At 44.7% G+C, this 23,162-nt stretch overlaps 3 protein-coding genes and 1 long non-coding RNA gene across 7 annotated transcripts in view; all 4 read right to left on the bottom strand.

Moving 5' to 3' along the window:
- Positions 1-2,107: 2,107 nt before the first annotated feature.
- On the bottom strand, positions 2,108-7,610 carry LOC136451343 (uncharacterized). Its single transcript, XM_066452348.1, has 10 exons — positions 7,298-7,610; positions 6,495-6,687; positions 6,255-6,412; positions 6,002-6,147; positions 5,104-5,166; positions 4,909-5,001; positions 3,504-3,665; positions 3,268-3,365; positions 3,030-3,190; positions 2,108-2,809 (listed from the first exon to the last, which is right to left on the bottom strand). The coding sequence occupies exons 1-10, from the start codon at positions 7,491-7,493 to the stop codon at positions 2,484-2,486; spliced, it is 1,596 nt and encodes a 531-aa protein (XP_066308445.1). The 5' UTR covers positions 7,494-7,610; the 3' UTR covers positions 2,108-2,483.
- A 1,143-nt stretch (positions 7,611-8,753) lies between these two features.
- LOC136455057 (transcription factor HY5-like) lies at positions 8,754-9,267 on the bottom strand. Its single transcript, XM_066455412.1, has one exon. It carries the CDS (start codon positions 9,147-9,149, stop codon positions 8,772-8,774), a length of 378 nt encoding a protein of 125 aa, XP_066311509.1. The 5' UTR covers positions 9,150-9,267; the 3' UTR covers positions 8,754-8,771.
- A 5,261-nt stretch (positions 9,268-14,528) lies between these two features.
- Positions 14,529-15,367, bottom strand: LOC136456775 (uncharacterized). Its single transcript, XR_010759628.1, has 3 exons — positions 15,228-15,367; positions 14,787-14,964; positions 14,529-14,660 (listed from the first exon to the last, which is right to left on the bottom strand). It is a non-coding gene; the product is annotated as an uncharacterized lncRNA (long non-coding RNA).
- A 567-nt stretch (positions 15,368-15,934) lies between these two features.
- The window catches only part of LOC136452279 (chlorophyll(ide) b reductase NOL, chloroplastic-like), a 14,600-nt gene continuing 7,372 nt past the window's right edge, over positions 15,935-23,162 (bottom strand). Inside the window, exons 1-13 of one of the 4 annotated variants that reach the window (XM_066453200.1) lie at positions 21,252-21,602; positions 20,780-20,848; positions 20,258-20,352; positions 20,035-20,121; positions 19,599-19,666; positions 19,452-19,500; positions 19,268-19,353; positions 18,812-18,869; positions 18,286-18,336; positions 17,477-17,527; positions 17,352-17,393; positions 16,422-16,532; positions 15,935-16,315 (exon numbers count right to left, since the gene is read on the bottom strand). In XM_066453200.1, coding sequence (XP_066309297.1) covers positions 16,268-16,315; positions 16,422-16,532; positions 17,352-17,393; positions 17,477-17,527; positions 18,286-18,336; positions 18,812-18,869; positions 19,268-19,353; positions 19,452-19,500; positions 19,599-19,666; positions 20,035-20,121; positions 20,258-20,352; positions 20,780-20,848; positions 21,252-21,495 — 1,059 coding nt within the window. In that variant the 5' untranslated portion in view covers positions 21,496-21,602 and the 3' untranslated portion in view covers positions 15,935-16,267. Of the gene's footprint in view, positions 16,316-16,421; positions 16,533-17,351; positions 17,394-17,476; positions 17,528-18,285; positions 18,337-18,811; positions 18,870-19,267; positions 19,354-19,451; positions 19,501-19,598; positions 19,667-20,034; positions 20,122-20,257; positions 20,353-20,779; positions 20,849-21,251; positions 21,603-23,162 lie in introns of those variants that run through there. The other 3 variants (XM_066454403.1, XM_066453814.1, XM_066454890.1) reach the window with 3 other exon arrangements.

Genomic DNA, 23,162 nt, shown 5'->3' with positions numbered 1-23,162 from the left:
CCTGACAAATTTAATGGCGTGGCTCGACGGTGGTAGTAGAGAGAGCAAGGGAGCTATGGGGGAGGGGCAGCCAGCGACTCAGCAAGGGCATGCCTTGGCGGGACGGGGTTGGCGCGATCGGCGCACCCGTGGCCAAGTACTAGCCGATTGACACGCACGCTTGCGACCGGCGTGGCCCGCGCGCCATAGTGCCATCAATGGCAAGGTGATGGCGACACGACCACGTGCGCGCAGCGTCAAGGCGGGCCAACGGCACAATGCAGCGACAGGCACGCAGCGTGGTGATGCGACGGTGGAGGTAGCGGGCACGGTCGGGCGTAGAGCGGACCGGCGGCCTAGCGATGCAGCTAGAGCGGCCAAGCCACGGCTAGGCCACGGTGGCCACGCGCGCGCGCACGGCACAACCGCGCGGCGATGCGGGTCGGCCATGCGTGGTGACCACGCGCACGACGCTAGACAGCACAAAGTTGTGACGTGCATGAATTTTAAAGCGCTGATCACGACCAAACCGTTGCTCCTAAACCTAAACCGACTTCACTACACTCAAGATGGCATATGAAACTACTAAATCGAATCATAGCACTACACCACTCCTCAACCCAATCTCTCTAAATAAATTGCTAAACATAGCAACGTCTAGCTATCCACGAGCTTAGAAATTTTCTAAGTGTTTGAGCTAATCTTAATTTCAGATTACATTTCTAAGCTACTGAAAATATTACTTAGCAATATTCTTTTTCAATACCAAGTATTTCATTGTCATCTACAAAGTTCACATTTCCAACTTCATTTAAGTGTCACATACATATTCTATAACATTTTTGCTTAATAAAAATTGGTTTAAACCCTACTTGATATACCTGAACTACTGAATCAACTTTCATTAACATTTTATTGATCATTTTAAGTTACAAGAAATTGATCTACCTACTTTATCACATGTATTAACACATAAACATGATGCTCATGACATATTTTAGTAAATAATTTAGGGTGTAACATCGAGGGTGTTACTGTGCCAGAACCAAACCTGGAATACGTGGAGGTGGACGAGGAGTACGAGGAGGATGTCCTCATCGTCGTTGTTCCCGAAGCCTTCACTAATTTTCCGCTGTCCGGTTCCTACCCAAGGCAAGTCCCCAGTTGCATAACCCCTACTTTTCGGCATTTATTATGTTTGTTTGCACATTAAGTTTTGAGGAGAAAGATTTACACCATTTAATGTTGTTTTGATTAAAAAACTTTTTTATTAAAATATGGATTAGTTAATGGTGCACCTAATTATTTCGTCAACCGAAATCTTGGGCAGATTATTATCTAATGAAATCTAAACAAATGTATTTATGTAATACCTGACGAGGGCTGTCGTGTGAAAAATCAAGAGAGGTCTCCCGTTATAATCATTGACAGACAGACCAATCCTTAACACATCGACAAAAAAGTTACGGAGGTCAAAGGTCAATATTGAGTCAGAGAAACACATGGGTAGTATAAAAAATTAAAGTTATGATATATTTATATCTAAATAATTATGCACTTATCAACGGAAGAAAAAATATGCCAAGGTGTATTTTAATTCGGTACAGGTTTAATAGGATATTATTATTTATTGTCAGTATTAACTTATATTATAGATGTGACGGTCATCATAAAATAAATTATAAAAGCACAAAACATAAGATATGTACAATTCACGTTATCGTTTTGCATGAATATTTAATAGTTTTTTTTTCTATTGCAACGCACAAGCATATTTGCTAGTAATATTAAACATGACAAACACCTTTGTACCACCATTAATTAAACAGGACAAATACCAGATGAATGAATGTGTGCAGACGCAAAGAATATGGTAACCACCTTAGCTGTTCGGCTGATAGTTTTTATAACTGATAAGCACACTGTACCACGACTAATAAGTTCGAGCAAACAAAAAATCCACCCATCCAACCGAAAGAGAAGTTCCAAGCAACAGTCCTATCTCATCTAATCTGCATTTGGTTTTCGCACATCACGGTTTCGATCCGCTGAGAACAAGTTCCTCCAAGCAACACTGCTATGTCATCTCATCTGCATTTGGTTTTCGCACCACATCACGCGTTCGATCTGCTTTACACTGCATTTTATTTGCACATGGCATCTTGCCGACCTTATCTCATCTGCACAGCGAGGGACCCACTCTACACACATGCTGTCCATGAGTCTATCCATCCAAATGGAGCACCAAGAAATGCCTAATGACCATTTCACCTATCAGTTCTAAAGAACTACGAATCCATTGATAACCAACAGCTAGCTAAACCTAGCATCAATTGACCTGAGATGGCTAGCCAACTACTGCAACACAGGACAGAACGAACCTACCGTGGCAACAACTGGAAACAATCCACTACCAACCTACCCTGCTGCTAAACTAGTTAAAATGGGCGCTTGCTACTCTTTACACGTGAAATGGCAGGAGCATGCTTAGTTCAACCAGCATGCTAGCCCCACAGCCTGATCAGACCTGGAGCTCCATCGGCTTCGTCCCTAGTTTCTTCCGAGGAGTTGGAGCTCTCGATGGTCTCTTCCTCTGAGAAGTTGTCTTCCTCTTTCTCTACTTGCAGACGATGAGCATTGTCAGCGACCCACTGGGCAAACTCTGGGGTTGCTGTGCACTCTGCAAGAGCTTTCCTGGTCGATTTCTGGGTAAACTCCTCCCATTCCTCCTTGGAATATTTCCGCGGCTGGATGTTGTGGAAGGTGGAGTAGTGATCTTCGTCGTCTTCGTTGGGTACTACGCGCTTTGCAAGCGCTGAGCAGATCAGACCTGCAAAACCCAGTGTCTAGTCAAGCCAAACACTACAATGTGTTGAACTATAAATAGTTTCAATCAAAAAATCGTATGGAAAGGTCCTGTCGTTAGCTCAAACAAATGAAAACACAACTTCTAACATGTGAACGTTATGACAACAGTATCGTATAAAGAATGCTGTGACTACAGGCCAACAGAAAAAACTTTTAAGTTGCAAACAATATAGTTATGTTACCTCCATTGGCCAAATTGCTCCGACCGAACTGTGTGGCGGAACTTCTAGATGTGGTTCTTCCAAAGCCCATCTTAGAAGGACTTAAAAACTGGATTTTAGGACTCTTGGGCGACCCTTGAGTAAGCATTTGCTGAGAAAGAACCTTTGACTGCTTTTGTTTCCTGCAGAAGAACCAGCGTACTCAGTACTTCAACCGGTACATAGACAACATCAACAACAACTAACTTGAGGAACTTACTGGGTCACTGTCTTCTGAACTTTCTTTGCAGTCAACAAAGAGCATAACCACCAGCTAAAAGCAAGAGCAACCAGTGCTAGAAGAGGATCAAGTGTGCTCTGGAAAGATAAACAGCATGTCAGATATGAAATTCAAAGCAGATAAATGCAACCTCATCCAAAGCAGTGATCAAGATATAAACCAGACAGGTTCTTGAGAAGAATACTTAGCATGATAAGGGAAAACAAGAACCATACCTGCATAATGAATAATGTAGCAACAACACGCATAGCCCACTTCACAAATTGCACTATCCCAGCATCTACACTTCCATCTTTTGAAAGGATAAATCTCCTTACCATCCAATAGCCAAAACCAGCTCCAGTGAAGACAATTGCCACCAGCAGGAAGATAGAAACCTGCAATTCATCATTAATTTTTGTTACTTAAAGACTTGTATAACAGGTAAAGGTAACTGTGTAACAGACTGATGTACCTAAACAAGTAATGAATAGTCCATTATACCACACAGATCAACAAGGGTAACAAACTGTGTATGGTGAACCATAAGTGTTCCATTATACCATATCAGAGAATTGCAGAGAAATGTCCAGTGTTCCAAGCAATAGCAAAAGATTAAAAAAAAATGTGTATGGTGAACCATAAGTGTGCAGTCTTTAAGGTGATGTAGCTATTGCAGATAAAGTCATCTTTATGAATAACAGTGCCCAACAAATATGTGCCAATTATGAGTTATGACCCAGCAGGCATGGTCTCGTATAAAAGCATGGAACTCTATATGCAGCACACTATGTTTTTGCACATCAGTTAGGTTTTATATGGAAGGCAAATACCAAACAAAAATAAAAACTCAACCATTACTTTTTTTACCACAGTGCACCAAATAAATAAACGGGGCAGTAGTCTGGGATTATTCTCTTGTAAGCTACATAAGTCAAAGTTTCAAACTTCATTAAAAGAAAAAAAGCTTCTGATGTTTGAAGTAACCATACTGCCATGTAGTAATGCATTTAATACACTATTAACTTCCATATTATTTACACTTATCTGACATCATTTTACAAATTACAACAACATCAAAGTATCCAGATAATAACTGGTTAAAGTCAGGAGTAAAAAATACATAAGTTGTCTTTGCAGACTACGTTCCAATCATAATGACAAAAACTGAGGCAGGTCTAATGTTCATCTTGGTACGCCAGAAGTCAGAAATAAACAAGTTATCATTGCAGACTACGTTCCAATCATAACAACAAAAACTGAGGCAGGTGTAATGTGCATCTTGGTAAACGTAAAACATTAGCAGGATATAGATTAATTTAGCTCCCAAAGGCTGTAGTTTATAATGAACAATTGGGTGTATTGAATCTGTCTGTAAGTAATAAATTCAGGGTTCAGGCTATCAGTTACTGAGATCAGGCCTAAAAATAAAATTCAGAACCAACAAAAACTCCCTTCCAACTTGATACTAGCACTACTAAATAAACTGGTGTGCTCCATTTCTGATGCAACAAACATTAGAAAACCAAAATCCAGAATACAAAAGAAAACAGTAAATAATATTGTGCAAGCAAAAAAGGGAAATGAGTAAAAATAATTAGTTGATTTATTATTAGAAAACATGCAAGAGGAATTACTTACGGGGTTGTACAACTCTTCACTCAAGCCGAAGTTTTCGAGAATAGAAGAGACCAATGTCGAGTAATAGTGTACAACATAGGAACCAACACCTAACTAAAAGTCCGTAAAAAGAAAATGAAAATGAATGAATACAAATAATAAGTGAGAAGTGCCTATTCAAATAGCTGCAAAATGGTGTGGGTACAAGGTAATTACCACAGATCCATAAATTGCAAGGTAACATAAACTTTTCCTGCCCATTGGTAGCAATTTCATCCCCTAAAATGAAGGCAATGTCAGACATCAATATTGTTATCGTAGAAAACATGGACCATCATCAACAAATAAAAAGGAAGTACAATGAAATTTGCAGTTCTTTTTGTCAGAAAATTTGAAAATAACACAGCACTTTTGGTTTAGCCAACCAGAACACTACATGTTCCAAATCTAAGGGGAAAATTACAAATGAATCAAAAGACTAACACGACAAGATCACTATATAAACTAGTAGTCAGCAAATTTCTTGAGAAAAAGCTGTAGACATGTAGGTTATATCAAGTTCAGTACCAATTAGTAACCAAAAACAGTGAAACTGTCTGGTCACTGTTGATATTCCAAATGATGATATTCGAAAGCATGAATCTCATTCACATGTATTCAGATGATTATGGGCAACACTACAAAGTGGACTTCTAAATAAACTGGACAGTATTTGTTCAAGGAAAAAAAAACTGGATAGCATCAAAGGGCTCAGGTCAATATCAGGATCATAAAAGAAACAATATTCCTTAAAAAAAAAGAGATAAACAATAACACACAACATGTTTATTTTATTTTTCCGTCCAGTCATGTCAAGCAGGTACTAAGTCTATTAAGACAACAAGCCATGTTCTTTCCAAGACCTCAAGTTAAAAAAAAAACTTCAAACGCTTCTTGAGTAAGGTCCGTCAAGCGGCTAACAGTCTAACACACTGTTATGACAATATCTCTCTAGCAATAAAGTACTACATAACATTTTTTTTAAGAATGAAGAATGAAATGGTCATAGTTGCAAGTTTCAATGGAAACAAATCCTTACTACAGAAAGATATACATGTTTTGAGAAAAAATATACCTGAAAAAGTACAATAAGAACAACAAGCAGGATCCCAAGAGCCATAGAGCTGCTATAGTAAAAGGGAGCCCATTTGCTAACAATTGGTGAGAGGAATAGCAATACAAATCCAATACCAAGGCAAGCCAAACGCCATTTCTGAAACTCTGCATAAGTATTGAAACAACAAAAAATGATTTAGATAGAATAAAAAACGATGCTCTTAGTTTATTACTGAAAAGAAAAAGGAATTGATTTCATGAACAATCCTGACCTTCCTGAATGGAAAGAGTGAACCTAGCAGGTTTCTTATCAGCCAATTTCACATCAACATATTTGTTTCCATATGGAGAATTTACAGCAGTCCACATCCCATCTTGAAAACCTTGCCATTCACCCGTCTCGCACTGGCATAAATCCATGGAGGCATTCCTGCAAAAGGTAAACTGCTTCAGTTTTATAAACACTAAGAATACCTACATTTACACTCGGGAAGAGTCAAAACATGACTTACCTATGAAAGCAAACCTCTATTTTCCAATGGAACTTCTCAGGAATCGATTGAGAGACATTCATTTTGACACGAATTTGGCTTGCATAGCTATCAAGATGTAACCTTGGCACTCCAGATAGGAGGACTCGCTCACAAAATTGTCCATCCAAGGGGGAGGGAACAAATGAAACCTCTGGACTTTCCAAGCTAACACCTGTAGTAGTAATAACCAATTTAATAAACAGCGCCATACAGATGACTACCAAACACAATACAGGAATAAATATACATTTTAATATTAAGTTATCAACAGGAATTTCGTGAAATCAACATTCACCAGGCATAGACAATCGTCAAGCTGCAACAAGCACATAAAAGGACTACAGGTATAACATCTCACACCGTGCTTACAATAACAGAAGAAACAAAATAAAAAGGGTTATTGTGTGTAGCTGTTAGGACATGTTAATACGTTCTTAATAATCATAATATAGAAGACAATCCCAACAAGATCCAAGCTTGATTCCCGAGGGCAGGTTATTAAACTACAGCAACAGTTACCAACAGAACCAGTCCAACATTCTTTGATTCCCAGCAAAGCGGCATATGATTGAATATTCCTTCAGGAAAGAAGATACAACTTGCCATCACTGAAAAGTAAGCCGCCAGCATTATCTAAAATCCAACCAGTTAGGGTATACAATCGCAGCATCGCACAACCTAAATCCTGAGCCAACGCAAAGCCCTAAACCCTAGACAGACACAATGGCCGCGCGCGCGCACACACAAACGCAGTGGCAGAACAAGACGAAGGTTTACGATACCGTTGAGCGGCTGCGCCGAGGCATCGTCGCCGGAGGAGAGGATGAGGAGCGCGGCGAGGAAGGCGAGGAGGAGCAGAGTGGGCGCCGCGCGCCGGGACGGCGACGGCGAGGGGGAGGCCAGGGCGTCGGCGTCCGTGGACGAGGTGGCACTGGTCGCCGACGACGACGAGGTGGCTTCGCTGGCGGTGGGGGCCATCTCGCGCGGCGGCGCTCCGAGCAGATAGATGGCTGCGCTTCAAATTCAAGCAAGACCCCTTTTTTCCCTTTTTTTAACCCCGGGAATTTATAAGCGGCTCAACTCTTGGGTTGTTTGTGGAAGACGTGTTTAATGGGACTCTGTTTTTTTTTAAGGATTAAGTCCATTTTTGACCCTTTAACTATTGTGTCGGTCTAATTTTAGTCATCAACTATAAAACCGTCTAGTACCGGTATCTTAACTGTCAAAACCGTTCACTTTTAGCACCTGGCGGGAGGAAAAGCTGTTTTGACCGACGTTGAGCGGTTTTGACACGAAACCTCCATTTCAGTGACATGTGGGCCCCACGTGTCATCGACTCACATGCTATAAACATATGTTTTTACGTAGCAATGGGGTACCGGCAACCTGCTGGCCACGCCATGGGCCGCGGCGGCCCTTCACGACCATCTCGGGCGCGGACGCACGACCGGCGCAGAGGCCGCTGGTCGCCGGTGAGGCGATGGGCCAACGACGAGCGCGACTGGGCGGAGGCGCGGGCAGTGTGGGTGCGGAGGCACGACCGGAGCAGATCCGTAGCCTACGCGGCGCGGAGGCCGCTGGTCGCCGGTGAGGCGATGGGCCAACGACGAGCGCGGCTAGGCGGAGGCGCGGCCTGCGTGGGCGTGGAGGCGCGGCCATCTCGGCCGCGAAGGCACAACCGGCGCGGATTCGCAGCCTGCGGGGCACGGAGGCACGACAGCGGCGACTCACATGACGACGGCTGTCCAGCAATGGTTGGATTAGGCGAGGGCGAGCACAGACCAGGCCCCTCTCCCATTCTCATCAGCTCTTAGTGGAAGTGATGCTTCTTGTCGCCGTCTCCGCCCTTGCCGCCACTGCTCCTCTTGCTCGTGTGCGCCGCTGAACCTTTTGTCCATTTGCGCGAGCCATCCCGTGCGCGGCGCGGCACGGCGGGCAAGCGCGAGGAGGACACGCGACGGAATGGCGAGTGCTACAGCGCGGCGACGACGAGACGGCATGAGGCGCCGTTCTCACCAAAATCATCTCCCCTCGCGGCTCGCGCCGCGGACCGTGCCTAGCAGCGTGGCCGTTGCTGCTACTTGCGTCGGGATGCCAACAATGTCTGGTCGTCCGGCAGGTGCTCGCAGGGGCAGGCGGGGCTGCCCCACGCAGTCACACACACGGCCAGGCCAGCCAAGAGCCCAACACCGCCACGCACTCCGCTGCCGCTCGCTCACTGTCACCGCCTCGGTTGCTGCGACCGTGCTGGGCGGGCTAGCCCCCACCCGCAGGCCGCGCCATGACCTGGTTGCACCGTGCCCATCGCCTGACCAAGCCCCCTGCGACCGGCTCTGACCGCGGAAACGAATGAGGGATGGACGGAGGTAGGCGAGGCAACACATGGCGGAGCGTGTTGTTCTCGTTCTGGAGCGTGGACACCCGCTGCTCGAGCTCGGCATTGCGGAGCTCTAGGTCCTTGGCCTTGGCCTCCAGCTCCGTTAGGTACGCCTTCAGCCGGTTCTGCTCCTTGTCCCCCGCGGTGCGGCCGCGCTTCTTCCAGGCCGTCGGAGGCTGCGCCCCCTGCTTGCCGTCCTCCTTGGGGCGCTCGTCCACGCCCGCGCCCGACGAGGCCGACGCCAACGCGTCGCCCATCTCCGGCACCCGCCGTATCTCCTCGACGCTCTCCACCCCTGCAGTGGCATGCGTGTAGCGGCAACCCGGGCGCCTGCTGCAGGGGCAGAGGCGGCTGCGGTGGGGACGGAGGAGGAGGAAGGACCGTCGTCATCATCTGCGGAGGCAGAGGCGGCGGAGGTGGCTGACCGTCGCCTTGCCGAAGAGCTTGAACCCCACGGCGTCGGCATCCGAGAGGTGGCTGGCCATGGCTTAGGGTGGAGGTCGGAGCGGGAGGCGGGCTCGGGGTGGGTAGGGGACGCCGGCTGGCGCCGGGTTTTATACACGGGTTTTATCCCTCCCGTGCGTGCGTCTACGTGGCGGTCAACGCCAGTGTGCCAGGTCAAAACCAGGTGCACGTCGACATGAAACAGCCACAACCGTGTCTATGTGTCAAGAGTGAACGGTTTACAAACTTGATGTTCCTGAACTAGACGGTTTTGTAGTTGAGGGTCAAAATTAGACCAACAAGATAATTGAGGGACCAAAGGTGGACTTAATCTTTTTTTATAGGAGAAAGTAGCTTAACAGGGAAGTACTAAGCATTACTATGGTGGCTGACGAGGGGGCCAGCGACGCCAAATATGTGCGGCTTTTGCTAGGAAATTACACTTTTGTAAGAGCATCTCCAGTCGTCCCCAATACAACTCTCCGGATAAGAGCATGTCCAAGAGTACCTAAAAAATTCTTTCTAAAATAATTGAGTTTTTCAAGTGCTAAAAAAATATTGGGAGTAATAAAGAGAAGCTTCTCCAATAGTTTCTAAAAAGTAACTCCTAAAATATAAAAAATCTAGGCCCACATGAAACTTTCCAAGCAATCAGTGGTATTTTTGTAAATACCATCTTCTTCCTAGGAACAAGCAGTAGAGAAACAGAAAAGAAACAATCACGTATAAAAACAAAGGGCCGGCGAGCACCATCTCGATGAGGCGCACGTCCTTGCCGCAGAGGCCTACGGCGGCTCCTCCCGCGATGTTAATGATGGAGACGAGATTCTTGTTGACCTTCCCGACGAGCACCATCTCGATGACCTCCATGATGAGCACGTCAGTGACGCGGAGGCCGTCGCTGAAGTGCGGCTCGACGCTAACACGCAGAGTTAATCTCTTGCCGCCTCCCGCCGTGGATGCGTCGCGTCGAAGCCTAGGCAGTACGCGCGTGGGTCGTGCTGCGTGCTCGTGCACGGCGGCGGCGGCGGCGGCAGCTCGAGCTGACTCGCCATGGCCGGGTTGGAGATCCTGATGGCACAGCTGCGCACGTCGAGGAGGCAGAGCAGGTCGCCGCAGGCTCCAAGCATGTCAACCGATGTACCCGCCGTGACCATGTGCGCGTGTGAGGTCAAGACGGCGGACTAGAGGAGATGAATAGTCATTTCTAAAATTAATTGCGTCGGCTAATCGAAACAAGTGTGGAATTAAGACTATCGGTCTAGCCAAGACTACATCCCACTATCTATGTTCTCTAGCACCTTCCAAAGATACTAATTAAACAACAAAGGTGTCGGGCTAGCTAGAGCTCACCTAACCAATTCTAGAAGCAAGGTCACATAAACCTATGTCACTAGTACTTTAAGCAACAGGGGAGCTCATACACATGCTAGTAAGCAAAAGCACAAAGCCACCTAATGCTCACTAACAATGCTCAATAACAAGACAACCAATGCTAAATTAGAGAGCGCAATTACTTAGCTACACAAACTAAGTAATGTGACTAACAAGGTTACACAAATTAAATTAGCCACGTAAGGGAGCTACTTCTATGCTACATAAGTAAGAAGGTAACTAGTAAGCTACACAAACTAACTAATTACAAGAGCAACTACACAAGCACAATGTATGCAAAAGTAATTATAAGCTTGTGTAACGAGGATGCAAACCAACGGAAAGAACAATGTTGACACGGTGATTTTTCTCCTGAGGTTCACGTGTTTGTCAACACGCTAGTCCCCGTTGTGTCGATCGTTCACTTGGTGATTCGACAGCTAATTGGCATCACCCGCCAAGCTCGCACGTCAGGCACCGTAAGAACCTACCCTGAAAGTGAGGGTAGCTCAATGACACGCTCAACTAGAGTTGCTCTTCGCGGCTCCCGCGGGGCGAGCACAATGCCCCTCACAAAGCTCTTCTTCGGAGCACCGCACAAGCTTCTTGCGGGCTTCGACGGAGACCACCACCAAGCCGTCTAGGAGGTGGCAACCTCCAAGAGTAACAAGCATCACCGGCTTACAACTCGATCACCTAGTGCCACTCGATGCAACCTCACGATGCAATCGCACTAGAATCGCTCTCTCACACAATCGGATGATCACTATCAAGTATATGTGAGATATAGGGCTCCTAAGCACTCACAAGCATGGACACAAAGTCCCCCGAGGTGCTCAGCGCCAGCCATAGCCGAGACCACCTTCTATTTATAGCCCCACGGGCTAAACTAGCCGTTACCCCTTCACTGGGCAAAACTCGGGACGACCGGACGCTCCAGTCGTATCGACCGGACGTAGGACCTCAGCGTCCGGTCAACGGATGCTCGCCACGTGTCGCCTTCATTCAACCTCAGTCACTTGATCTCAGCGGTCAAGTGATGACCGGACGCAGCGCACAAACTGACCGGACACAGCAACCCCAGCGTCCGGTCGTTTCCAGTAAGGTATCAGTCGCGACCAGACGTGTCCGGTCGGTCACGATCGGACGCAGCGTCAGCGTCCGGTCCTTCTCCAACTTTTCTGTGTCGCCTACGTCACCGTACGTCAGCCTGACCGGACGCATCCTACCAGCGTCCGGTCACTTCCAGCGCCAGCGTCCGGTAAAAGACCGACGCCTGCACGCTCTCAGCCGTCACTGACCGGACGCAGGACCCCAGCGTCCGGTCACCACGTGACCAGCGTCCGGTCCACTCTGTGAGACCCTGTATTTTTTGTATAGGGCGCTGGTGGCACCGTCGGACTGTCCGCACTATATGACGGACACTCCGACGGTGGAGTTACGAACCCTTGCCCCCGTTTCTTCACCGAGTTGATCCACATCAACTTCAACTTCATCTCCTTTATAAATGTGCCAACACAACAAGTGTACACCACCATGTGTATGTGTGTTAGCATTTTCACAATCACTTTCCAAAGGATTAGCCACTCAATTTGCCACGCCACTCAATCCTAGCGATGATGCAAAGTTAGATCACTCAAGTGGCACTAGATGACCGATATGCAAACAAATTTGCCCCTCTTGATAGTATGGCCATCTATCCTAAACCCGGTCATCAACTTCTCTACACACCTATGACCGGTGAAATGAAATGCCCTAGGTTATATCTTTACCTTGCGCATTCCATTCCATCTCCTCCAATGTCGATGCAACACATGCACCAACATGATCAACAATGATATGATCCACTTCATATCATCACGTGATCATATTGGTTCATCGATCTTGACTTCACTTGCTTTTCACCATTGCCTTCATCCATCGACGCCAAGTCTTGTTCAAGCTTCACCGCCACGCGGTCTATCGCTCCAAAGCCTCCGACTTACCCTTCACGCTTGCAACCGATCCATCAAGTCAAGTCTTGTCTTGATCTTCTCCACCTTGATCACATGACTCAATATCATGTCTCATGTGTAATGAGCTCCTTCATCATCACATGTGTGAGCTTTGCAACATCTCCAAACCATTTTCACCTTTCATGGCATATGTTGCTCACACGCATGTACCTATGGACTAATCACATGTGTATCTCATATAAACACAATTAGTCCACATAGGTTGTCACTCAATTACCAAAACCACACAGCACGAGGGTGAAGAAGACTTGGGAAAAGGATACGCGCGAGCTGCATGCGTGTATCTTTACGCGCGCGGATGTGTTTTTTACCAATTCCCAAAAGATTGAGTTGGGAGTAGGAGTTGTTGGAGATGTATTTTTTCAATCTTGCTAAAAAATAAAGGATTATGAGAGTGTTTTGGGTACTCTTGTAGATGCTCTAAGATGGTTTTGGGGTAGCCTATATCACTTTCTAGATTTATTAGGGGAAATGCTGTAGTAGTACCCTAATATATCTCACCCAATACCCATATGAAAAGTAGATCCTATAGGAGTGTAAGAGAAAATATGGCTAAAAAGTGGTAGTTGAGATGGTCCCCATGGTATTAGGGGAGTGTATCTCCTCCTTTCTTTGAGGAGAGATGAGAAAAATATTGGTGACCACCAAAAAAAAAGGAAGAGGTATTTGGAGAATTGCTGGAGCAAGAAACTATTCTCAATATGACAATTTTATATGGGAATAGGAGGAGATATTGGGGAACCCCTGGAGATGCTCTCACATGCACGTGAAAACTGAGGGCAAAGACGCACCCTTGAGAGTGGAATCACAGGTTGAAATCTGGGTAGTCCAAATTGCCGAACGCATAGTCGGCCAAGCCATCCATGTATTCATCAGTCGCAGTCTGCGAACACTCCGAGTGGTGCTCAATCAACTGTGCACCGGAAAAGTTAGCAGTACAAGTTATGCCCCATCACAAGTACTAGTTGCAAATAACTTTGTTGTCGTGAAATTTTGAACAACCTCATTCATCAGCTCCTTCTCCACCATCTATATCACATTTTTTTTGGTACACAAGCAGCATAGATGTATTAGCATCAACAATAATCAAATATCAAATATAAGGTTTGTTTTATGAAGGAAAAGATGGCTATACCTGTACCTGGTCCACAGAAAAGTTGTTACCCACCATCTGAAAGATTCAGCAGACACCATGTAGTTGTCACCATCACCACACACACGAAGCACATTTACAAGAAATGTGAAGGAACTATACCTCTGTGTCATCCATAAGAAAACTGTTCACCATCTGCATCACACAATTGAACTCATAAGACAATATATATTTTTTCGTTTGCATCTTAAGTCTAATGGAGAGTAATTAATAACTTTCAGTTGGAACACAAACAAAGTTTCACCTTTATTTCTGGCACAACTGCCTCAGTGTCCATCAGTATCTCAGAAGCCCTGCACATCAGAAACATGTCTTAAACATAAGGTGCAACGACATAGCATGACATATGAAATACCGAAATCTTATTTGAACGGAGAATCACACATATTAGGTGCTGCTATGCTAGATGATGTGGCGCGTGGTATATCATCAGGAGCTTCAGGTCCTACAACACACTTCTCCCTGTACCTCTGGCGAAAACAAAAATAACAGCAAGAAGGAAAATTTATTGAGATCATGCATGGTTGAATGGCAATGATATAGGTATCCAATGAATGATCTGAAACAGGGAGAGGCACCTGGAGGTGACTCTTGATCTTTTTTATTGTGAGGCCTCTGACCCCTATAGGGGGGGGGGGGGGGGGGGGGGGGGGGGGGGTAAGGCTTGCCACTGACACCCTTCCCCAGACCCCGCACAGAGCGGGAGCTCTCTGCACTGGGTACGCCCCCGCCTCTGACCCCCATAGCTTCCATTGTCTTCTGCAGGGCAGCCGGTTTAGCTTCTACAGGTTGCAACAATTGCATGAGACAGCATCAGCTTTATAGAACAAAAGATTGAAGGGACAAAAAAGGAAGCCCACCACCCCAAAGATCAAATCAAGGTATGATCAAATGTCAAGAAGCCAAACCATGGGGTCCACCTTGATATGCCACAGCGGCACAGCTTTCACAAAGATCATATGGAGATCATCAGACCACCGCAATAAACTCCTTGTTGGTTACATTGCCCAGATAATGCGAGAAGCCACCATGCTTGACATGTCAGGAACATCATTGCTTTGTGCTGGTTTATTGTTCAACATTATTCTGAAAATCAATCTCACAAATGTTTATGTTCAAAAAAATCTCACAAATGTTCAGTAAAGATAAAGGAAACCAAGCAGTTTGCCTTTTTGTAATTAAAAAGACAGAACCCATCAATTTGTGTATATTATGAGTAAAAGTTTTTTTTACCCGAGCCCCCACTGTTATATGAGTAAAAGTGGACACTGAAAGATTTCCAAAAGGGAAAACTGAGATTAAACAGAAGCCAAATGCTGCGGAAGAGAAAAAAGCATTAGTAATCATACCTATATATGTGATGAAGCGAAATGATTTTAGCCTTCTGTTCTTCCAGTGAGAACTTAGGAAGCAAAAGGAATTGCGGGTGTATCCTTTCTTCCAGGGAGAACTAGAAGGGTGAGGAATGATGTCCTGAACTAGAAAGATCTCCCTGTAAGAGACGAGAGACGCTACAGTGCTACAATAACTACATAGTGTCTTATCCATCATCACAGTGCCCGTTGATAGAAGGAAAGTTAGGCACGGAAGTACAGGTTTCTCAAAATGATAAGAAAACAAGAAGAGTGGTTGTCCAATGTTAATTACAGATATGTCATGATGTCATGAGGTGCTCTTTCAGTCTTTCTATAGCACATGTAGCCTTTATGGGATTCATTAGTGGAAGTTCTTCATATTTATTAAAATCATGAGTGGATGTGATAACAAAGAAACATAACACTGCAAATTATAATTTTGGTACCGTGATTAATGCTGAGGTCGACTTATTAGGCAAGCAGCATGCTTGAGATGTGAGTGAAGTTATAGCAAGCCTTTATGGGATTCATTAGTGGAAATTCTTCACATCAAGGTAGTTGTGCCTTATCTTGTTGTCCTGCTATCTGCATGCTTTTCAAAAAAGAAAAAGAAAAAGAAGAAATATAGTACATCAATCAAACAGTTAGGTCATAATTTTAACATTGCATTCACTTGCAAGTGGAGTAAGTAGGCAAAGGACTGCAGAGATTCTGGTAAGTAACCAGGTAGAGTATGTTCAATCTGGTGCATAGATGTATCATGATCTGCTCTAGAACAGGCATAATACAATTTCAGCCAATCTTGTCCAAGTATGGTTCGAAATTTGTACAGACATAGAATGCACAAGGATGATAAATTATCAGCAGTATTTTTAATAAGGTAATCAAATTGCTACTACTGTACAGAAGAGTACATCACTGTGTTCTCATGAGATGACATCTGTAATACATTCTATCTTCTGAGAAAAATAAGTGACGCTTAATGAAAAGAATTGTTCCTAATCTCTTCAGTTGGAAGCTGGCAGCACGGACAACTAATCCTCAGTAACATACTTGTTTCTTCGAGCACCAAAAGCAAGTCTCTGCAGGTGTAATCGTAGAGGGTGAATTACAGATGCAGGAGAATTGGTGTTGTCAGGATGTCAAAGAATAATTGAAGACAGCAACCATGATCAGGAGAGTTCTTACAGAAAAAATTCTTGAGTAGGCTTTCAAGCCTGTGAGGAAGCGAATGTAGGTTGGCTTCATGGATTGATTGGTAGGGATTGCTCTGATGTTCGGAACGAGGTAGTCTGCAACCTATTATAACAGTAAGTGTGAGACATGAATAAGTATCTCAGGTCAGGCAGTTTTCTACCAATCAGAAGCTTAAAAAAACTGTAGGTCTTACCTAAATTGAATAGCCAGAGAAATCAAGCGAAAAAATGAACCTACAGTTCATATATAGCATAAACTGCATAACCAGCCATGCATGTTATGCTCCATGAAACATTGTGAGGTACTTCAACTGAACTGAACTGTGGAAATCTGATTTTGAAAACTTACTCTCTCTGGTTTTATTTAATTCTTCATTAGACAGTCAATAGTCAATACAGTCTCCGAAACTCGTTTTGACTGTTATTTTCCTTAGTATATGTTAGAGAAAAATCAATAATTATAATGACATAGGATTGAGTGATCCGTTAACATATTTTTTATGTGATAAAGGTAAGTAGTATTGTGTATGATAGTGGTCAGAATTTTGCATCCTCAGTCCTCAATCGTCACATCGGAACTACTGGATGGCTATACACATGCCCACTACTTCCTTAGGGAAGAGGTCAACAGATATAAATGTATGCATGACTAAACTCACTATCACTAAGCACTAGCATGTTGGAACTTTTGTAATGTAAGCAAAGATAATGGTCTAGTTGATCCATTTACTAATGAACTGTCTAGGAGTCCTTAGGAAATCCATTTTCAAATAAGACAGTTGCACATTCCACACAGGCGCACAACAAAACAGATACAGGCATACAACAATTAATGAGCCATTGCTACTTTGGCCACATGGAAGCTGTAAAATAAGAGCCAACCACAATACACCAGAATACAAGATAATGATAAAACTCTTACCACATCAGGAGGTTCAGCTAATATATTGACGAAAAATTTTGCCTGGCATCAGTAAGTTCATAATTTAGTAACCCTGAATTCTTTTAACTATGGTGAAAGGAAAATGAGTCGGGGCTGATCCTTACTTGTTTTGTAGTTGCACCAGACATAAGAAGATCTGTTGTGACCATGCCAGGCTGCACATGATATACATATAATTTGCATGATTGCTCCTTCAACATTATTTATTTATAGATTACTGAGGCAGAATGCAAACTGATAGTCATGCATTTATGCATGGCCCAAAGCCTATAGAAAGTAGCTAGTTAAACTACTTTAGTGCGTTAACGCCTGTTAATAGGGTGAAAAAGGTACGGATATTTTCCGACCGTATTCGAGACCGAATCCATTTAGAGGGGTTTAGATCTGTCCGTATCCGAGTCCAGATATTCAACATCCGATACCGTATCTGTATCCGAATACTCAAATCACATATTTATGATGTCGATATCCAATCGTATCCTATCCGGCATGGTTGACACTATCCGTATTCGAATCCGAATCCAGACAGAAATATGAAAATAAATGTAATATCAGTTATATCCGTCTGTATCCGATCTGTTTTCATCCCTACCTGTTAGACAGGCGATTAGGCCTTCATTGTGGCTAGGCCTATTGGCCCACGGGTGCTATGCTGCGCAGGCCATCAAAACCATGTGCGCCGAGGTAGATTAATAGGTGATTGGTGATAGGCAAGGATATTCGGTGATGTCTTACTTACAAACTAAACCCTCCACATCCTTGCCTATATATGCATGTATCTTGCACTCTCAGAAGTCATAATCAATCTACTATCCTCCGTGCCATGTCGCTTACAAAGTTAAAATGCTGTTCAGACTAATTTTTAGATGTCTAGAATATTTATGACAAGAAAAGAAATAATGGGGTTACATACCGATAGGTTGTGCACCATCACATTATTCACTTCATTCATCTGCAATTCAGCCTGCAATTAAAATAAAATTATTTTTCTTATTAGGTACAGCTAACTATTGTGGTCAACAATGACAAAATAATATGGGGGTTGATGTCTGGGGTGGGTGGGTGGTGTCTACTTAGGAAAACTCAACTCGACCTGCACGGGGGGGGGGGGGGGGGGGGGGGGGGGGGGGGGGGGGGGGGGCGGAGGGGTAAACTCTACTTGTTTAAGATTAAAAAGAACCTTCTGTGGTGTTCCAGCAACTAGTCTATAGTCTATACCAACTGATTTCGATAAATCACAGATAATTCTGGACACTGAAAAATAATTGTTATGGATTTGCAGTGTAGTTTATAGTCTTCATGTCTCAAGGAAATCAACAGTTCTATACTTCTATGAGGCAATAATAAATCAAATGTTCATCATGACCATATATGTAACTGGGAATTTCTAAAGAAAACCAAGAATTTGAGGTTGTTCCTCAAAAAGGGCTATCTTTTACCTGAAGTGACTTCGTAAGATGCACAACACTTCGCTTTGTTGCACCATATGCAGCAAATCTGGTTATTATCAGTCAAAATTCAGATCATATATCTGAGAACAAAACCTGGAGTTCTATAGCAGTATTTCACAGTAGTATTAGCCATAAAAATCTAATTTGTTTATCCTTGCTTGCTATCTGTCTCTGTTCACAACCAATTTCACTTATCGAAACTACTGATCCGCTCATATGTCTCTCAAAACAGTGTCAATTACAATATACACCCATATGGAGAGGGATGATAAGAGTTCTGATCCTACCAGCATTTAAAATCAAGACGATATTATGCACTGCACAAAACTCCACAGCATCGTATAATTTGTGAATTCAAAGGAAGATAAAATCATGCAGTAGCATATTCCTCAGCCTGTGTCCACATTTCATTACACTAGATATTTGGAATTTGGAAACACATACCTTGGAGTTGGCCTTCCATCAGAACCAGCACCATCAAGGTTGAATATATGACCACCTCGAGGTTGGTTCCTCATCATATTAATTGCCTAAGATGGCAAACATGAGATGTTTAGTAAATAATTGTTCATGGTCATCATACTGGAAGTAAGAAAGCTAATATTTAGCGTGATTAATAGTTTAATACCTCACGACAACATATCATCAGCCCAAGGGTGTTAGTGGTGATGATTTCCCTAGTAAATCAGAGAAAAGGGGCAATTAATCATTGATATTAACAGCACAAATGATAGAAGTGTATTTGCCAAGCTTCCTCAAATAGGACAAAACTTACATGAGAGCCTCGTCAGAGGTCTCCACAAGTGGTTTGTATGTATATGCATTTGATCCAGCATTGTTGATCTGCACCACAAAACAAAAATATAAAAAAAGACCATATTTGTACTGATATTCAGAGTTTCAGACAAACCTAAACTGGTCCAAGTGGAGCCGAGTTCATTTTATTTTTTTTCCCTTTTAAAATTGAAGTTAGAACAATCAAGGAGGAAACTGAAAGATGTGCCTAGGGCAGAGGTATGCCACAAACAAGCCACAGTCATGTTTAATATCTCATTCACCTGATTAAGAAATGTTTCAAGTCTGGCAGAAATTATGCAGTAAACATCAGTATCATTTCATTGCAAGTGGTTCCATGTTTCTATACCAGAAAGAACAACTGTGAAGATTAATGCACATGCAGTTATTTTGTGAGGGAAGAAATCTATGCATACCCATAAATCAATATGCTTAAGTTTGTCACGTGCAAACTCCACAAGTGCCTTTATATCCTTTCCGTCTCTAACATCACAGACAGTTCCCTGTGACAATAAAATAGCAACAATTCACCAGTAAGAAGCAAAAGATGCAACTCTATGTCACATCCAAGAATACACAATTCATGAATAAACGAATTAATGAAAAAAAATAAGAACCGAGCAGCTCAGCGGTAGGTACCCACACATGTTGCTCTCCATACTCCTTCTTCAAGTCACCGACCACAGATTCTACCTTGTGAGCTGTAGAGGATAGACTGCATGTCAAGGAAAAGACTAAACTGGTATCAATTGTAATTTATTGCATGCTGTCTTTTTCATCCTCTTTTTTTAGAAGTTTCTTAATGACATTCAGTTAGTCATAATGACTTAAAATTATTCATGGCTCTTTGACAGATCATTGATCTAAAAGAGCTAGCACCAACATTGAGAACCTTTTGTGAGACAAAACCAGAAAAGTTGGGGAATGTCAAATGGCAACAGATGGATCACATCCCACTCCCACAGAAAGTAATTATAAATCATTCTCTCATCAAAATGGAAGAGAGAGAGAGAGAGAGAGAGAGGAGAGAGAGAGTGAGAGAGAGAGAAAGGAGGTGAGCTACTATGCAGAACAGATTGCAAACTGTAAAAGCATGCTAGACCATTAAATGTGCATTTCAGTGCATAACATGCTAATACCAACGAACAGTTCCTTATATACCTGATCTTGAGCAAATTATAACATTATCACCAGCCTCCAGAAATTTCCTTGCCAATGCGTATCCTATACCTGCGCAAGAATACAGAAAACTGTTGAGTAGGATCCATGTCCAAGATACAAATTGTTTGCTCATATGCGTGCCGTTTTCTTTGTTTGAAACCAGTGTCTACAAGAGGATGTAAATTTGATATGCCTGTAATTCCTCTCTTTTCTTTGGCTCCTAGGACAAGTGTCTAAGGTTTATGTTCCGGCAAAGAGAGCCCGCGCTCAATCGATACAAAGTTCCAAGCTCAAGCTTCCATTGACTGAGTAGCTAATTAGTTATCGGTTTCGCTTCGAATTACACACATTGCGTCTCAAGTCTCAACACAGGCACGCAACAGAGATGTGGAGCCTTCCCCGCCTTTCTTGTCAAACTCAATAAATAATGGGACCTGAACGAAAAATCGCCAGCACCGGGCTGCTCGCTCACCTTTGGTGGAGCCGGTGATGAGGACATTGTAAGGCGGCACCATGGGGTCCCTCCGCCCCACGCCTCCACCACCCGAGAAAGCCTCCGCCCCGAACCCGGGCAAGTCCCCTCCGCTGTCGCCGCCATGCTGCGCCGCTCCTGCCGGCCGCGGAACCGGGTTACAGCGGCGACGGATGGCCGGGACGGAGCCCGCGCGGGGGCTCCGCAGCGGGAGGTGGGCGGCGACGGTGGCAGTGGCAGCCATTGAGGCCTGAGGGGCGCCGCCCGGCCCGGGAGAGGAAGGCTGGGAGGGAGAGAGGTGGCGCCCGTGCGTGCGGGCAAGTGTGGCGCCGGCGGGCGGCGGCTGTGAATGTGCGCAGGTCGCAGGTGAGCTTTGCTCTGGAGTGCGTGTTTGGTTTGTATAGATAACGAGCCTGGGCCCACCGGCCAGTGACAGAGTTCAGGCTTCGATCCCAAACACGGCGTTTCATTTATTTTTTTCGCTGAGGCTCGCGGTAATTTTTTAAGTCTCTACCGATGTATGTGAAATTGACACCATCCGATGCCGAAGAATGAAGAAAGGACGACGAAAATTCACACTAGAAAAATTACTGATCTTGTTTGGCTCTCCACGACCACGAAGAATGCAACTACAAGGGGGAGAGAATAGTTGCACGGTGAACAAGTTGCGCAGGCATGAGATGATCGAGTATGCTAGAGTTTGCCGTCCCGCGTTTAGATTGCGTGCGTGCTCCGAACACCACCTGTCGTCATTTGTGAAGATCCCTTTCTCGGTTAGCGTTGCGTGATCCTCAGTCGGTACAAGGTTTTTCCAGGCTCAAAGTCTCACTTTCCATGGCCCCGTTCGCTGGTCTGAATTTTGGCTGAAACTGGCTGAAAAACATTGTTCCGACTGAATTGTTGTGAGAGAAAAACACTGTTCCGGCTGAAAAAACAAGCCGAACAAGCCAAATTTAAGACAAGCGAACGGGGCCACAATCCGCTGGTACGGGCGGCGGCGTGCACTGATGTCCCGGCTCTCGCTTCCTCGCCGTAGCTCTATTCACTTGTATGCATGCTCAAGAAATTAAAGGATACTCCCAATCTTGGTTTTAGCGAGCAGAGGGTGCTATTAATAATGTTTGGCCATGGGTGTCCGTACCATCCGAACGCCATGCGCCATGCCCCGATCGCTGTTGCGGCCTTCTCCCACCGCGCGCCCACTCTACGCCGCTCGCTCGCTTGCTCCTCGCTCCTGCCCGTCGTGCGCCCCACTTGCGCCACTCGCTCCTCGCTCCTCTCTCCCGCCCGTCGCGCGCCCCACCTGCGCCGCTCTCTCCCGCCCATCGCGCGCCCCACCCGCACCTTACTCCTCGCTTCGGCCGTGTGCCGCGCCGCCGTCTCCCTCCCATAGCACGTGTCGCCCACCCAGCCGAGCCAAGGCAGGTGCTGCTGCTGGTGGTGATGGTGGTGGTGGTGCTAGCGCGTCGCCGCCGGTGCCCGGTGCTGGTGGTGCTCGCACGCCGCTGCTCACCGCCGGATCCCACATTCCCACCCCGACGACCGGAATCGACCGGCCCTAGCCTTCCCCTCCCCTATGTTTTAAATGTATGTTTTAAGTGTTTTAGGTGTTTCAGATGTTTGTTGCAGTTGTTACATATGGATGTTGCAAAAGTAGATTGAGATGTTGCACATGTTGCATTAAATGTTTCAGAGGTACGTTGCAAGCGTTTGTTCAAAATGTTTCATTTGTTTCAGGCGTACGTTGTAGCAAGTGTTTTATCTGGATGTTGCATATGTTTCACACACATGTTGCAAGTGTTTTATCTAGATGTCTCATATGTTTCACACACATGTTGCAAATGTTTTATTTAGACTAGATGTTGCATATATTTCACACATATGTTGTGTTTCAAAAGTTTTATCTGTGTC

This window comes from Miscanthus floridulus, chromosome 1, assembly GCF_019320115.1.
Source record: "Miscanthus floridulus cultivar M001 chromosome 1, ASM1932011v1, whole genome shotgun sequence".
Taxonomy (NCBI): domain Eukaryota; kingdom Viridiplantae; phylum Streptophyta; class Magnoliopsida; order Poales; family Poaceae; genus Miscanthus; species Miscanthus floridulus.
This window is presented reverse-complemented; position numbering and strand designations above follow the sequence as displayed.

Bases quoted from the DNA above. Each gene is read 5' to 3' on its own strand.
- LOC136455057 (XM_066455412.1), bottom strand. From the start codon at position 9,149: ATGGGCGACGCGTTGGCGTCGGCCTCGTCGGGCGCGGGCGTGGACGAG.
- LOC136451343 (XM_066452348.1), bottom strand. From the start codon at position 7,493: ATGGCCCCCACCGCCAGCGAAGCCACCTCGTCGTCGTCGGCGACCAGT. The intron at 6,148-6,254 runs GTCAGGATTGTT...ATACTTATGCAG, and splicing joins CACTCTTTCCATTCAGGAAG to AGTTTCAGAAATGGCGTTTG. The intron at 5,002-5,103 runs GTAATTACCTTG...ACGGACTTTTAG, and splicing joins TTGCAATTTATGGATCTGTG to TTAGGTGTTGGTTCCTATGT.